Consider the following 16,700-nt stretch of genomic DNA (forward strand, 5'->3'; position numbering starts at 1 on the left):
CATGAGGTCATTACACTAGAACAGTGGTTCCTCCATTTTAGCCTGCCTCAAAACCACCTGTAAGACTTGTTATAACACCAATTGTTGGGCCACACCCCAGAGTTTCAGATTCAGTGGGTTTGAGGAGGGGCCTGAGAATTTGCATTTCTACCAAATTCCTAGGTGCTGCCAGTACTGTTGATCTAGAGATCACACTTCTAGAACCAATGTACTAAGTGGTATAGCTTCTCACATTTCTAATGATTTACGATTCCTCAATGCTTTTCATAGAGATTAAAGGAACCACATGAACTTTTATCTCTATGTAAATTAATACTTAACATTATCATACACGGAAATATGGGCTCATTAAGGCCTAATGTGCTGTTCTACAGTGTAGAAAAAAGAGAACATAATCTAGAATCAGAAGATCTGGGCTGGAATCCACTTTATAGCTGTGTGGTCAACCTAGGGCAAGTTGATTACTCTCTGAGTCTGGATTTTTTCTTCTGTAAAATAGGAGTGTATTAAAGTAATATCTTACTCATGGGGTTAATTGTGAAATCATACTAATATGTAGAAATAATTTGTAAAAAGAAAAGTACTATATATAGACTATACCAATAAGATATATGCATGATGTAGTAATGTACATTTAACAAGTTGAATGGACAGATAATAAATAATACATGTTTTGAATACTTTAAATCACAAATTTTCAAAATTTCCTATCTCAGTGTTAATTCATTATTAAAAAGCATATGATCTCCATGTTGCTGTATTATCTCAAATATGTAAATGATTTATTAGTACAACTGGTAAATACCAAAATAGTAGCTATGGTGGCCAGCTTCCAAGATGGTCCTCAATGATCATCACCTCCCAAGATTCCTCCCAACCTCGTGTTGTTTCCTCCTACACTGAATCAGTGACCAATAGAATACTCTAAGGCTAAGAATAAGAGACATTGCCACTTCTTTGGTTTCTTGGATCTCTCCCTGTGGGGGACGCCAGTTGCCATGCCATGAAGACACTTCAGCAGTTCTGTGGAGAGAGCCACATGGGAAGGAACTAAGGCCTCCTGCTACAGCCAGTAACAGCCAGTACTGAGTCACCTTGGAAGGGGCTGCTCCAGCCCCACTCAAGCCTTCAGATGACTGCAACCTAAGCTGACATTGGCTGCAACCTCATAAAAGGTCGCAAGTCAGAAACTAAGCCACTCCCAAATGTTCGAGCCACAGAAACTGTGTGCTAATGAATTATTATTGTTGTTTTAAGCCATCAAGTTTTGAAGTGATTTGTTATGCAATGATAAATTATGGATACGGTAGCCAACAATTATCGTGCATTCACTACGTTCCAGGAACTATGCTAAGCACCCCACAGCCCCGTGATATAGATGCTATTATAAATCTATAATAGGGAGGAAAGGGTGGCCCAAAAATGTTAAATAATATAATAAAGGCTCCAAGACTAGTCAGTGGCCCAGATTCTCAGTCACTCCTTCATATAGGCCAGGATAAAGCCCTTTGGAAGTTAAGCAGCAGAAGCAACTGAGCCCCCACAGGAGAGTATAAAACCAGCAAGGGGCAGTCCAGGGACCAAACCAGTAATAGCACTGGTGCCTGATGCCATCAGACCAGAAGTTCCAAACTAGCCCACCTCCCAGCCCTTGTATTAGCAGACTAGTCACATCTCAGGACAATCCTGCCCAAGATGACCAGGACTCACCCAGATCTGTAGCTTCACTCGCTTTTCATGGCGGTAGACTGTCTTCACCTTGAAGTCAATGCCCACAGTGCTGACGAAGGCAGGGGTGAAGGTGTCATCGGCATAGCGGAAGAGAAAGGAGGTTTTGCCGACACTGCTGTTGCCGATAATGAGCAGTTTGAACATGTAGTCAAAATTCTGGTCGGAGGCATCTTTGACTCCAGCTTTACCATCAGTGACGGAAGCCATCTGAAGGAGAGACCTGTGGTCATTCAGGAACACACTTCCAGTGTCACCCTGAGTCACCAACCTTTTAATGGTCACTCCACCATTCACATACTCATTCCCTACCCCAGAATGACTGAGGAAACACATGCTACATCACTGCACCTGCCCCAATGTTGTCTCAGGATTGGGGTGGAACCCAGTTCCTCCCATTCATTCCTTCAGCAAATATTGACTGAGCACCTTGCTCTCCGTCAAACTCTGTGCTGGGCATGGGAAATACAAGTTCTTCAAATCAGACATGGTGTCTGACCTCTGAGTAGCCACAAATTAGAGTATAAAATGCAGAGTAACAAAGCAGTAGATACGTGATAAGACAGAGGGAAGCTTTGGCTGAGGAAGCCCACAAGAAGCATCTAACCCAACCTGGAGGCATGGTGGTCAAAGAGTCTCCTGTAGCAGGCAGCTCCTAAGCTGAGTTTAAAACAAAAAAAAGCAAAAAGAACGAACACGTTAACATTCCAGTAAATGCCCAGTGCAGGGCTAGCATTTCCCTGTTTCAAAAACTTTCATGGCTTCCCACAGCTCTAAAAATCAAGCCCATCTGTTCAACTTGACAAAGAACCAACTAACCAAAGAATAAACTTGCTAAACTTTATCTTCCCTGAGTCTTCTCCCTACCAACGTCTGCTACTTTCATACCGAATTATACACGTTACTCCAAATGTGCCATGTCATTTCTTGCTTTTGTCCCTTTAGACATGTATGAGTATTCTTTCTTTCTGCCTACAACACTCTCCTCCTAGTAAACTCCTATTCATCCTTGTACAGCCAAATGAAGTCCTGCCCCTGTGCTCCCAGAGCACACAAACAACACGTATCATTTCAGAACTGCTTACTCCTCCCTTCTTTAGATCAAGCATCTGGAATTTAATGCACTTCTTTCTGCACCTCTAGCTTCTAGCATGAGTCCTAGCACAGAACTGGCACTCAGTAAATGTGTGCTGAATTAGTAAGAGTCACGCATCACTCTGGCGCCCCATCTCACCAGCTGGGAAATGGCAAGAACAATTCTGCCCTGCTTTTCTCACAGGGCTGTTACAGGAGTCAAGTTAGTTAAAAATGAGTAAGACCTTAATAGACTGGTAAATCCCACACAGGTGTGAACATAAGTCATTATTATTCCAAATCCTTCAAAGCCTAAATCCTTTATCTATTTGTTCATTCACTCACTCATTCATTCATTCAGCAAGTATTTATTACATGCCAGGCCTACCCTGAGACCCCGGCCCTCTCCGACCTGTCACTAGCCTCTCCTTTTCTAGAACACTTTGGATCTGAACCCCATAATCTAGCACATGGTCCCATAGTCTTATTTGAGTCTTTAATTGCTTCTTTTATATCTTACCAGGCACAGCTCCTCTGCTTCTCCACCTGCAATCCCTTCTTGTGCTCAGCACTGGGTACTCAGATGGGCTGGGTGAACGTCAGAGCAGGGTGGGAGGACAGCCCCAACGTGAGATAATGTCCAGGGCATCACTGTCTTTAGGAATTCCAGCTTTTTCCCCCAAAGGAAAAGAGAGCAAGACTAATAGATTTAGCTCTGTGGGCCTTACTGCTGAGCTGTACAGACAAGGAGCTGATAAATGTAGGATTGGTCAGAGGTTACTGTGGGATTATTAGCAGCCCTTTAATAATACCTCCTTAAATATGGCACCTGGGGGCCTCTGTTCTTCCTTCTCTTTCTTCCCAGCTCTCAGGCCTTTATCTGAGACCTCCAGCTCCCTGTATCAATCTGCCCCATGACAGGGCCCACTAAGTGGGTGTGGGACATGCCCTGGACGCTTGGAGACTGAGGCATAACATTTACATGGAAGAAGAAAGTGAGATGGGAGGGGAAGATGCTTTAACTATTTCATAACCCTAACTTTTCAGTTTTTCATGGTACAAGATGCAGAGCCTGTTTCAAGAATTGGAAATTCGGGCAGCCAGATGGCTCAGTTGGTTAGAGTGCGAGATTTGAACAACAGGGTTGCAGGTTCGAGTCCCACATGGGCCAGTGAGCTGTGCCCTCCACAACTAGATTGAACACAACGAGCTGCTGCTGAACTGCCCGAGGGGTGGCCGGATGGTCCAGTTGGTTAGAGCACGAGCTCTCAACAACAAGGTTGCTGGTTCAATTCCCATATGGGATGGTGGGCTGCACCCCCTGCAACTAAAGATTGAAAACGGCGACTGGACTTGGAGCTGAGCTGCGCCCTCCACAATTAGATTGAAGGACAATGACTTGGAGCGAATGGGCCCTGGAGAAACACAGTGTTCCCCAATAAAATAAAAAAAAAATTAAAAAAAATTGGCAATTCAATGGAACTATGCTTTTTTTCTACCTAAAACCAGGAAACAACTACAACGACCTCACACCATCCTCTGCTCCACTGTTGGTCATTTTGTTTGTTTACAAGACACAATTTCTACTTTGAAAGTATATATTCATTATCAAAAGTTACCAAAAAAAAACGAGTGTAAAAAAGAAAAAAATTAATTACCAGCCATCCCATCCATTCAGAAACTACCATTGTTAACATTTTAAGTGTATTTCCTCTCTTATTTTTTCATGCAATAAAATACTGTCTTTTTTTAATTATATCTTATTATTTGTTAACTTAGAAAGTAATACACACATTGAAAAAAACTAAAACAAACTTTTACCATTTGTAAGTACTACTTTATCACCATCTGCAGTTTTCATTATTTTCTTAATTTTTAGCATAAAAATAAGTAATAGGGAACCTAAAGGTTTACAGTGAAAAGTAGGTCTTGCTCCCACCCAGATTCCCAATCTCTGGTTCCTCTTTCCAGAGGCAAACATGTTACCAATTTATGTATTCTTCAGAGATAGTCTTGCATATATAAGCATAGAGGTCTGTTTATACTTTTAATCTCTATATGAATAAGTACTATACAGTCTAGTCTATATCTTCTATGTGTATTTTAATAGCTAAGATCATACTTTCATTAGTTTTGAATCCTGCTCCTTTACACTTAACATTAGATCATAAATATTTTACTAAGACTTTTAAAATCTTCATAAATATCATTTCAGTTGATTACATTATAGTCCAGCCTGTAGAACGTATCCATCCTACGTGTCATATGACCAATTCTTTTTATACATTATTTTTCTTTTCTTACTTATTATAAGTTAAACCACAGTGCCATTTCTTTATATAAATATTTATTCACTTTCCTATTTATTTCCTTAGGAGAGATCCTACAAATGGAACTGTTGGTCAAAGAGTAACTTTACGGAAATACAGATGTGAGCATTACCTCAATTTCATGTCCTTTATCTTATTTTATCCTCTAAATACACCTGGGAGATAAAATTGGAAGGACAGAAATTATCATTCCCGTTTGATCAAGAAGGCAACTGAGAGCCAGAAATTAAGAGGATTTGCCCAAGCCTCACAGCTAACACCTGAGACTAGACCTAGTACCATGCAGTGTTATGGGAAAGTTCAAAACCCCTGCTCTATTCCTCAGCTGAATTCTTGGGCAAGTCATATTGCCTCTCTAAGCCACAGTGTTTTTACATTGAAATAGAGAAAATGCCACCTACTTCATTCACAGAGCTGTGGTACAGAGAGAATGAGCAGTTATCATATGCAAATAATCTGGCATGGTTTCCTGGCCCATGGGAGGTACTCAATAAATATTATTTCACTGGCCTTTTTAATTTACTTCTGCAGTCCAGGCTTGTTCAACTGCACTCCCCCTGATCTGGGCTCTATTATTTGAGCTTGATTTATAATTAACTGTTTGCCTCCCCTTCTGGAATAAGCTGAGTTGTATCCATCCTTACAACCTATCAACACTAGACCAATAGTAAATCCTTAGGGCATGTTACTCCTTTCAACACACATTTATTGAGCATTTACTATGTGCCAGATTATCAGTGTAAATGTGATATAAATGATCTTCGTTTTTCTGATGCAGCTGTTTACACTCTTAGACTTCTGGAATTAGAATGGATTTTGGAGTGGCAGCTTCAATCATAACAAAAAGGCTGGCTCCCAGTCCCAGCTTTCCCAGGAACTCAATGTATGAACTTGGATAAGTCTCTTAAACTCAGAGCCTCAGTGTCCTCATCTATGAGGCTTCTGTGAATTTTCAATAAGACGATGTATATTAGTGTGCTTCGTATGTACACTGGGTGGAGAAAATAACATGTGGCCTTGTGTAGAATCAGTGGGGAAAATGCCTGCTTTTATTAACTATGTCTGCCGCAGGGGTGAGAGTGGGGAGTGAGGCAAGAGCAAAAAACTCATTTCAATTCCTGGCCTGATCCACTCGCCTTCGTTTTACAGGTCAAAAATTGAGGCTCCACAAAGAGAAGTGATTTGTCCAAAGTCACACAGCAAGTCATTTGGAGTGTCATGACCAGAACTTCTGTTATCTAATGACTCTCAGATTGGACTGGGCTTAAGGAAAATAAAAACTGCAAGAATTTTAGGGTGAGTAAAGCATTCCCAGAGCCCTGAGCATCTCTTTGGTACCTGCCATACTATACTATGTTTGTGTGCACACAGCCTAGCTTTCCCAGGAGGTGGTGTCAGAACAGGGAGAGGCAGAGGGCCGAGAAGTTCAGTTGGAAGACACCTTCAGATGGAAGCTTCCAAGTGGATCTTCTCAAGAGGTGGGCAGGGGCTACACAGACATTTGGGAGAGAGGTAAAAAGCAACCCAGCAGGCAGCTGCCCAAAGCAAATCTGAGCAGACAGGTCACTGCACAGTGGTGCAGGCAGAACCACACTTGCAAGATAAGCATCAATCAGACCTTCCCTCTCTTTTGTGATAGTCACATAAACGATAGAGTCAGAGAGCTTATTGTCTCCATGATGAGCAATACTGACGAAGGTCTAGGGACCATCTGGGAAGTCATCTCTGGTCCCAGCCTCGGGAAAAGAAGGAAATGGCTCCGCCAAGGGTTAGTGTGAAAAACAAATAACACTTTCAGTCTGATGGCCAGCAGAAACAAGCACCTAAGAAAGAAGCCAACTTCAGCCAGGCAAGAGGGGGGAAGAGGAGGAGAGAGACCTAAACTCCAGCAAGAAGAGACCAACTCAATCAATACATGCAGTGAAGAAGTGAGCGGATTGACTTTTCTTTTGAAGGAAAAAGCACAACACTGAGTCAGAGAAACCTGGGTTGAGCCCTGGCTTGCTCCACAGTTGTGTAACCTTAGGCAGATCACACCCTGGGTGTCAGTTTCCTCATCTATAAAATGAGTTAATAAAATGACTGGCAAACGGTTGTAAGAATTAACACCAGTATACGGGAGAGAGCTTTATAAACCCCTTAAACTTTTTTCTTTGTGTGTGTGTGTGTGTGTGTGTGTGTGTGTGCTTCATGTTTTGTTCTACCAGGTCATCCTGGGTACTGGAAATAGCTTGGGGTTGCAAATCAAACAAATTAAATTTGTTTGATTCTAATTTCCAGGTCTACCATTTATTAGCTGTGAGACCTTGGCAAGAAATTTTACATGACTAAGACACAGTTTCCTTGTTTGTAAAACAAGCATTATTGGGAAGATTGTAGTCAATGTTGGTAAAACATCTAGATAGTATATGACATATAGCAGGTGCTCAATAAATGTAATTCCATCTTCCTATCGGGAACATTTATCAGTGAGGATAAGGCAGGAGTTAGGCATATGCGGACTTCACCCTACTACCGTGTTCCCCCGAAAATAAGACCTAGCCGGACAATCAGCTCTAATGCATCTTTTGGAGCAAAAATTAATATAAGACCTGGTCTTATCTTAAGACTGGATAATATAATATAATATAATATAATACTGGGTCTTATATTAATTTTGCTCCAAAAGGCACATTAGAGCTGATTATCCGGCTAGGTCTTATTTTCAGGGAAAATATGCAACTTCCTCCCTAAAGCCATATTCTAGTAACTTCTAATTCAGTCTTTCCTTAGACCATCCCCACTGCCAACCCATCACCAGCAGCCCACCCTAGCCCACCTCCTCACTGTTTCCCCAGTTATCTTGGAGTCACAGAAATAGTATCATAATAGCTGCTATTTACTGAGTATCTACTGAATGTCAGGCCCTCTACCAGGTATTTTCAATGCATTCTATCTTGCAGACAATAGATGCTTGATAAATGTTCACTTCCTTCTTTCTCTAGACTGGAAGGAGAACCATGGGTGACCACTAACAGAATGTAGGCACACCTGCATAATAACATCAGTGGCCCTTCTCTTTTGTACAGTGCTTCACAGTTGCTGAAATTTCTTTTCACCCACATTTTCATATTTGATCCTCATAACAGCTCTTGAGGGTAGACAATGAAATTGAGGCAGTAGTGCAACCACAGTTCAATTATTCGTTCAATCAGCATTGACTGGGCATGTGCTATGCAGCCGGCCCTCTGCTGTACTGATGAGAAGGGACTGTGAGGAGTTTGAGCTTAGAGGGGAAACCTTTTTAAACTTCCTCTATAGTCTACTGATGCCTCCCTGCATGTCATAATCCTCAAGAAATTAATCCTTCATTTATTTCTTGTACTGGAGATCATTTTAGATTTTTGCCTTCTCTGGTACTGTTTCCTCTGAGAGGAACAACCTTTCCTCCTCTGCTAGCTAAATCCTTCATGACTAGGAAGTCTTCCCTGACCCATCATCCTCCAGCAAAATGTCTCTCCTCTGGTTAACACAGCACCAGGGCTTCCCATTACAATAGGCAGAGCTTTTCAGGTACTTCCACGCTTTATAGGCACGGAACAGGTGGGCATCCACCTGACGCACACACATCTGACTCCTTTTACTATCCTCCTTACCATCTGGATGCTGGGAGGTTGGGATGCAGAGCCCTGTCTCCCACTCCACTGCACATATCCATTAGCTTCCAGAAGCTGCTGCCCTGCCCTCCCTAAAGTCTCTTCCCACACTTGGACTCCAGAACAGCGTCAGCCTGTGGATGGATTTTCTGTCCACAAGTCTCTTCTTGTCTCTGATCCCAGGTGGCAGTATAAGAGGATCCAATGCCTGTGCCTCCTCCTCAGCCTTCTGAGGGTCTAAGACCCAGCTAGGGCCTGGGTGCCCCTAGACTCTTTGGTGCCCCCATCATCTTTCCACTCTCTTACCACAGCCCACACCTGGCCTCCTCCCCAGCTTCATCCAGCACCCCCACCACCCTTAACTCTCAAAGTTCCCTGACAGTTCCTCCCCCTCTCAGCCACCAGACCCCTGCTCTACTCCAGTGCTTCTCCACCCCCCACCTCTAGCCAGAATTCAGGTGCCCACTGTCCATATCCAGGGCCACTGCCCTGTCCCTCCACACGTTTCCCGCCCCTCCCTCTGCAGTCCCCGTAGACCCACACGAGGTCCCACCCTCCCATTCTTCCAAGCTTCCCACCTCCAAGCCCCAGCGCTCGCCCCCCACTCAGGTACCCTGCCTTGCCTGTACCCAGCGAGACTCTCTCCCTGCGCATCCGTTTTGCTTCCACCTCTCCACATTCACATCCTCTGTCCTCGACCAGCAACACCCCTGTTGCCCAGCGCCCCTTCCCCTCCTCACTTCACTCCTGTCCAGCTCTAAACGACCCCCGCCGGCCAATCACGTCACCTTAGCTCCTCACCTCCACGCTTCCCCTTACCCTCGCTCTCTTCAATCCTCTGGCTTTAGCACCCCCTCCAGCTCCCCTCGGTTGCTGGGTACCCTCGGTCCACACTGCCCCTCTCAGCTTCCTCGTTACGTCTCCCCGCCCCCAACACCCCCCGTTTCCCCGCCACTGCGCCTCGGTTGTCACTCACCATTTCTCCCAGCCCGGGCGCCTTCTTTCCTGCTCCTGCACTCCTGCTGCCCCCTGCCCTCGGAGCTCCTCTTGCGGCCCTCACGGTCCCAGTAGACCCCCCCTCAGCGCCCCCTCCCCAGGCTACGCGCCCCTTCACTGCCGCGGTGCCCCCTCCTCATCGGCCTCGGCCAGCCCCTTCTCGGTGTCCCCTCCACTGCCCTGCGCTTCTACCCAACGCCCGCTCACTGTCCCCAGCGCCTGGCGCTGTGGAGTGGTCCCTGATCCTCCCGGGCCGGTGGCCGGGGCCGCGCCCCTTACCTGGCACTCCGGGTGCGGGAGAGCGGCTCGCTCCCCGACAGCGCAGCGGGACGGCGGGACCCGGTGCGGAGCAGAGCGGTGCGGGTCCGTGCGGGTTGGGTCTGGTCCCCACAGCGGCGACTTAGGGCTTAAGCTCCGGCTGCAGCTCCGCTCCGCTACAGCCGCGTCCAGGCCCCACCCACGCCCCGCCCGGGGGCTGAGTCCGTGTTCGCCCCGCCCCGGCCCCCTACTGCTGGCAGGTGCTGGAAATCCGAGGTATTTGGGGGGACCAGCGCTTCCCAATATCTGGGTGACTATCACGATTGATCTTAATTCTCACGCCTTGGACTTATTAGGCTGAGCAGAGAGCTTTGATGACAATGTAGATGATGGTGGGTACCAGAATTTTGCCAGTTCCAAAGCACTTTCTTTTCTGTTACATCGCTTCATCCTCACACAAGCCACAGGAGAGACGCACAATCTGGACGGCTGACTATAAGAGGAAATGAGGCCAGAAGCCTGGGCATTGTCCTCTACCCTATGCACTCCTTAGTGCCCTACATCCCATCAGTCTGTGATAATAACACCTCCTTAACATACCCTACCCTTCCCTTCCTCTCGTCTCCACTGCTCTCACCCTGGTTCAGGCCTCTTCACTTCTTGCCCGGCCTCCACTTCTTGCAACAGCCTCCTAATGGCTCTCCCTGCTTCCACTCTCCAATCCATCCTCTACACCAGCAGCCTGAGTGGTCGTTTTAAATGCCACCATGTTACCATCGACCTTGTTAAACAAACATACATACAAACAACTAAAATCTTTCAGGGGCTCACCATTACCATCAGTAGCCTGGAGTGAGAAAACGTTCTTGCCTGGTCATTAGGAAGTCCCAGCTCTGTCAGTGAAGGCAGAGGTAATTAAAATAAGAGGTAATTAGCACTGCATCCTTCCATCCTGACCTGGACTTCAAGTCTTCCTCAGGTCACAGGAGCCAGCTGCCAGCTTTGGTTTAGAATCATTGTTCTTTCCCACATTCTTCCTCCACCCCAAATCTTAGTGTCAGATACCAAAATGATTTTCCCCCCAAGTTCCATTATGACCCTGTCTACAATTTGTCTCTCCACCTTGGGAACCACCCAATTGACAGCACCTCTGGTTGTCTGACTTATCTGTCAGACTCATCCTTATACTCTTCGGAGCTACTTCCACACCTCCCTTTCACTCACCTTCCCATAGTCCTTCTCCTGGCAGCCCTTCCCCCTGTACTCTCTAGAATCCCATTCCTTTGTCAACAAACTCTTCTATACCCTCTGCTTCTTCAGAGAGTACTCAGGTTACTTCTTTGCCTTTACTGAAACTTGACCCTCCTCCAGGACTCCTCTTGTAGCCCTCTGCAAGAAGGCTTCTCACTTTCCCTCTCCCCACACACCATAAAACCATGAGGCGGGGTCAACACGGCCACTTCCACCCTTTTACACAAATTCCTCTCCTTTCCCCTCTGGTCATACCACCTTCTATCTCTTCTCATCAAGCACATCACTGACCCCCACTTGCTTCTTATGTATTGAAGATTTCAGCCCCTAGCTTATGGTCATCCTCATTAGCGCCCGTCCTGCCATCTTCCTGGTGACTCCAGTAGCCATGTGGCTTCCTGGTCCCTCAGGCCTTGGTCTCCTCTTCACATCACCTTGGCCACTGGCTCCCATGGTCACATTCTGAACTTCTTTTTTTAAACTTTTTTTATTAATTTAAGTGTGTTTTTCCAGGACCCATCAGCTCCAAGTCAAGTAGTTGTTTCAATTTAGTTGTGGAGGGCGCAGCTCACAGTGGCCCATGTGGGGATGGAACTGGCAACTTTGTTAGTAAGAGCACCTCGCTCTAACCAGCTGAGCTAACCGGCTGCCCCTCACGTTCTGAACTTCTCACTCACCCAGAACTAGTGCCTCTGTAATTTTAAAATCAAATGTCTCATGCTGCTTGGTCCCTCACTGCCTTTCTCCCTCAAGAACCTAGGTTCTTCATTTCAAAATGGGTGTGATGATAATGATTATTCATTCTGCACAGTAATAATGAGATAACATACAAAATCATCCTTTTAAAGTTGCAAAACAATAGGAGAGCAGATGGTGTTGTGGTGATATAGCCTCCGATCTTTTGATTTCTTTCTCCTTCTCCTGAAAGGCCATATAGTAAAGTAGAAAGAGTACAGACTTGGGACCAGACAGACCTGGTTTTCAATCCTGTTCTATCACTTGCTTACTGTGTGATCTTATGTAAATTACCTCATTTTTCTGACACATGCACCTCATCCCCATTTGTAGACATAGCAATAATGAGAGCTACGTCCTAGGGTCATTGTGAAGATCATATAAGAAAATGAGATAGTGACTGGGAAACATTTGACAGAGTACAAGGCACATAGTAAGCACTCAATAAATAGGAAGCAAGGGTTATTATACTAGAAAAAAAAGCTATTTTCTAACCACTGCTTTCCAAGAAGGAAAGACCCTTTGTCCTACCCATGGCCTTGAGGAGTGTGGATATGTAAGCATGGGAGGAGAAGGGGAAGCACTAAATTGCTCTGAGTAAAAAAGGGAGGACACTTTGGAATTCAATTGGCAAAATGAAGAGGTAATAAATAGCGCTAAGAGGGAGAAAAGAAAAAGATGAGTAAGAAAATTAATGTAAGGGTAAGTGCTACATGGGTAAAGGGTCAGAAGAAGCCCTCCCATGGCAGGTGGACAAAAGGGTGTTGAAGCACTGGAATACACAATGGATAAGTTGTTTAAAGCTTTCTTGACTTCAAGACTACAGTAAAGACCATTACACTTAGGAATGCTTCCTGAGGGAGGGAAGTTGTGAAGGTGAGTAGGCAAATTGAGCAACAGGCTTTGTTTTTCTGTGTTGCAAAAGAAGAGTAGCAGCAGAGATTATGAAAGCACAGCCTCTTGGAATTTGGAGAAATTCCAAGGATTATAAAATGTGAAAATAGAAGTTCAAGCCCTTAGATCTTAAAGAGGAAGAGAGGTCACATCTGACATTTGGGCTGTATCGTTTATGCCCCCAATAGCTACCTCCCTATTGACTAGCAGAGAGAAGAACAAAACAAATCAAATTATATTGGACTTTTCACTTCCAGATCCAAATGCCCAATTAGTAGGAATAAAAAGAAAGACAAAATTCTACCTTTTGCCTTGGATCAGATTGGTTAACAATTATAATCATTAAGACCTTAAAATATACTGGACTCATTTACATATTTTATCTCATCTAGTCCTTAGTACAATCAGGCAAAGTATGGATTATCATTCCCTTTTTACAAATGAGGAAACAGAAATCAGAAAGTTTAAGTGATTTGCCCAGGTCACACATGGGGTAAATAGCAGCGCCAGATACCATGTCTGTCTAATTCCAAGTCCAGAGCTCTTTCTATTAGACCCCAGAATTATGATTGCTCAGTGAACACCATTATGATTAAGCATCCAACAAACAAAATTTCCTTAAATCCTTTTTAGTTGTCAGAGTAATCAGCCTTCTCTAGCTCCTGGTTTTTACATGAAATAAAAAAATTAATGCTTTTCATTGAATGAAAATCAGTTACTTAGAAAAGGTAATAGCATAAGTGTGGATGTTATTTGGAACATTCAAATCTCCACAATGTTCAGCGGTACCCCTGTAGGAGTCCCTCATGGCCAGCCTAGGAACTTAGATAGGTTGACAGGTTGAATGTTTTCATCTGACCCCTTCTGTGGGTTACTTCATGCAATGGGGGAGCTGGAGCAGATGCCAGAAAGTCTCCAGAAGCTGTGAAGCAGTTCTAGAAACATGGGGTTCAATGAGAGGAGTGGTGGAAGATGAAACTGGAAACAGAGGCAGGGCCAGATGGTGTAAGGCCTCATAAATCATGTTAGAGATTTGGGAATTTCCTGGCAAGCAAAAGGTTTTAAGCAGTGGAGTAACATGGTTACATATGCATGTAAAAAAGAGAGCTCTGACTGTGGTGGGTATGACAGACTGGATGGGAAGGGTAGGAGCAGGGAGACAGGAGATAGGGAACACAGAGATGGCTCTAACAATCCAGGTGAGAGATGAAGGGGAACTGACCTCATGTCATAGCAGTGGGGAAAGTACAAATTAGAGGGCTTTCATATGTATTTAGGAGCTAAAATTCCTTGGACTTGGTGACAGATTACGTGTGAAATATGAGGGGAAGAAAATTGGCATAAGCAACCAGGTAGATAGTGAAGCCATTTACTGATAAAGGGAGTGCAGAAGTTGTTTCAGTTATCTATTGGTGCATAACAAACCACTCCTCAAAATTCAGTGGCTTAAAACAGCAATAATTTATTATTTCTCACAGTTCTGGGGGTGGCTGAATGGGTGGATGTGTTGATTTTCCCCGGGATCACTCGTAAACAGCATTCCATTGGAAGGTCAGCTGGACTGTAAGGTCTAAGATGCCTCACTCATAGGTCTGGCAGGTGGTGCTGGCTGAGGGATGGATGCCATGGTCTTTCTCCATATTCTAAGTCACCAGTGGCTAGACCAGCTTACATGGTGGTTTCGGGGCAGTGTTCCAAGGGGTAAATGTCGAAGATACAATTTCTGAAGGCCTAGCCTCAAACATAGTATAACATCACATATACTTTATTCTGTCGGCCAAATCAAGTCACAAATGTGACCCAGATTCAAAGGGGTAGAGAAATAAACTCCATCTCTGACTGGGAAGAAGAGCAAGATTGCACCACCAAGGGGCGTGGATACAGGGAAGTGAGGAAGCTATGGCCTTTAACCAATCTACCACAGGAATGGGAACAGATTTGGATAATGATAGAAAAAGATGAGGATCTCAAATGCCATTTCATGCACTAGTCATTCCTTCTTTCCTTGTGCTTCATTTTCTTCATTTATAAAATAAATGAATGTGCAGGTCCATTCTCTCCCCACCTGCATCAGTTTATGAGATGCAACTGGTTAAAATCCACACTGAGGACGCTGCCCCATCACCAGGGCACACAGAGATACAAAGGGAAGCATTCAACATGTAAATAGTCAGAACGCAGGTACCACCCACCAGCCCTCCTTCTCCCTTGCCCACTCTGCCAATCCATTCTACCTTCCGAGAACTCTCCATTCCATCCCTTCGTCTCCATCCACAGCCATAGCCTTCTTACTATCCTACCCTCATGGGAGCCTCCAGTCTTCCCCTGTAATCCACACTCAATACTGCAGCAGAGAACTTTTCCTAAACACAGCTTACGAGTAAAATCCCTCCTATTGCCCTACTCCAAAGTCCATCTGTTTAATAGGCACATGTGGCCCCTGGTGTTCTGGCCCCACCCACCTTCTAACCTCATTACTGGACGCTCCCCCACCATGCCCTGAGCTCTACCATTAAACTACTTGCCGTTCCCTGAATGTGACATGTTCCATAACATCTCCATTGATTAGCATCAGTTTCTCTCTCTACTTGGAATACCATTCATTCATTCATTCATTCACTCACTCACCCACACAGCAATATCTCCCGAGCAGCTACTATACACCAAGGTGAGTAACAAATTGCCCCCTACCCAAAGAGGCTCACTGCCTGGTAGAGGACAGCAGGCTATAAGTTCCACTAGGGTGAGCTGCACAAGGGCAAAGGCCACACTACTACCCAACACGGTGCCTCCTGAATCATTCTTAGAAGGGGTCAGAAGATATTTGCTAAATAAATAGGCATAGAAATATTTACAAAGGATTTCTCACAATCCATTATCTCATTTAACTTTCACAATAAACCTATAAAGTGGAGACTGATTCATACTATCTTGGATGTGAGGAAGAAATAACGAGCCCATGGTTTCTTAGCTACTGAAAGTAGGGAAAGCCTTCATTTATTTTATTTGAATCAGCAACATTAATGAATTTGGCATGGCTGCTTACTCACCGTGGAACATGTCAGGGGTGGAAGCTGAGAGTTAGGTCCGGCCCCATGCGGGGATGCAGAGATGAGACTTAAGCTTAGCCTTACAGGAAAAATGGGAGTTAAACTCATGGAGAAGCAACCCAGATGGATGAGCATCAGCAAAGGCTCAAAGGTGTGAAATGACGTGAAATCTGCAGGGAACTTCAGGGACTGAGTCTCTGGAAGCACAGATGTGATAGGCACAGTACAGGTTGTGAGTGAGGCGGGAGCTAAGTCAGTGCAGGCAGGGCCTGGAGGACCACGCTAAGGATGGTCAGGGCAATGTGGAACTGTTACAGGGCTTTATCCAGGGGGAAGACTTGGCCAAATTGATGCTTTAGAAAGATCTCAGCCTGCACAAGGGGAGATGGATTGGAGGTTCCAAGATATAGGGGACAGGGAGACCAGAGAGAAGGCTGGTACAGAGATTTCAAAAGAGATTATGAGACCTGAGGTGGGAGATGCAGTGGGACATTAAAGGAATTAAAAGGAGAAGATTTGGTGTCTGATTGACTATATGTGGGGAGAAAGGAAATCGAGGCGACGAGGAAAGCTTTCTGACTTGGGTGGTTACCATTCCCTATAAGGAAGGGAAGAGTAGACAGCCATGGGGAAAGTGAAGTCCAGAGGAGCCCAGTGGTAAAAACAGCAACTGAGTTAGAAAAGATTAGCCACAATCGTCTTCATTTATTTTATTTGAATTTAAGTAAGTCCACCAGCATCTCAGTCAG

General features: G+C 44.8%; 1 protein-coding gene across 1 annotated transcript in view; it reads right to left on the reverse strand.

Moving 5' to 3' along the window:
* The window catches only part of RAB3B (RAB3B, member RAS oncogene family), a 60,704-nt gene extending 50,486 nt beyond the window's left edge, over positions 1 to 10,218 (reverse strand). Inside the window, exons 1-2 of the mRNA XM_033115476.1 lie at positions 10,043 to 10,218; positions 1,711 to 1,938 (exon numbers count right to left, since the gene is read on the reverse strand). Coding sequence (XP_032971367.1) covers positions 1,711 to 1,938 — 228 coding nt within the window. The 5' untranslated portion in view covers positions 10,043 to 10,218. The remainder of the gene's footprint in view (positions 1 to 1,710; positions 1,939 to 10,042) is intronic.
* Between the last annotated feature and the right edge of the window lie 6,482 nt (positions 10,219 to 16,700).

This window comes from Rhinolophus ferrumequinum, chromosome 9, assembly GCF_004115265.2.
Source record: "Rhinolophus ferrumequinum isolate MPI-CBG mRhiFer1 chromosome 9, mRhiFer1_v1.p, whole genome shotgun sequence".
NCBI lineage: Eukaryota > Metazoa > Chordata > Mammalia > Chiroptera > Rhinolophidae > Rhinolophus > Rhinolophus ferrumequinum.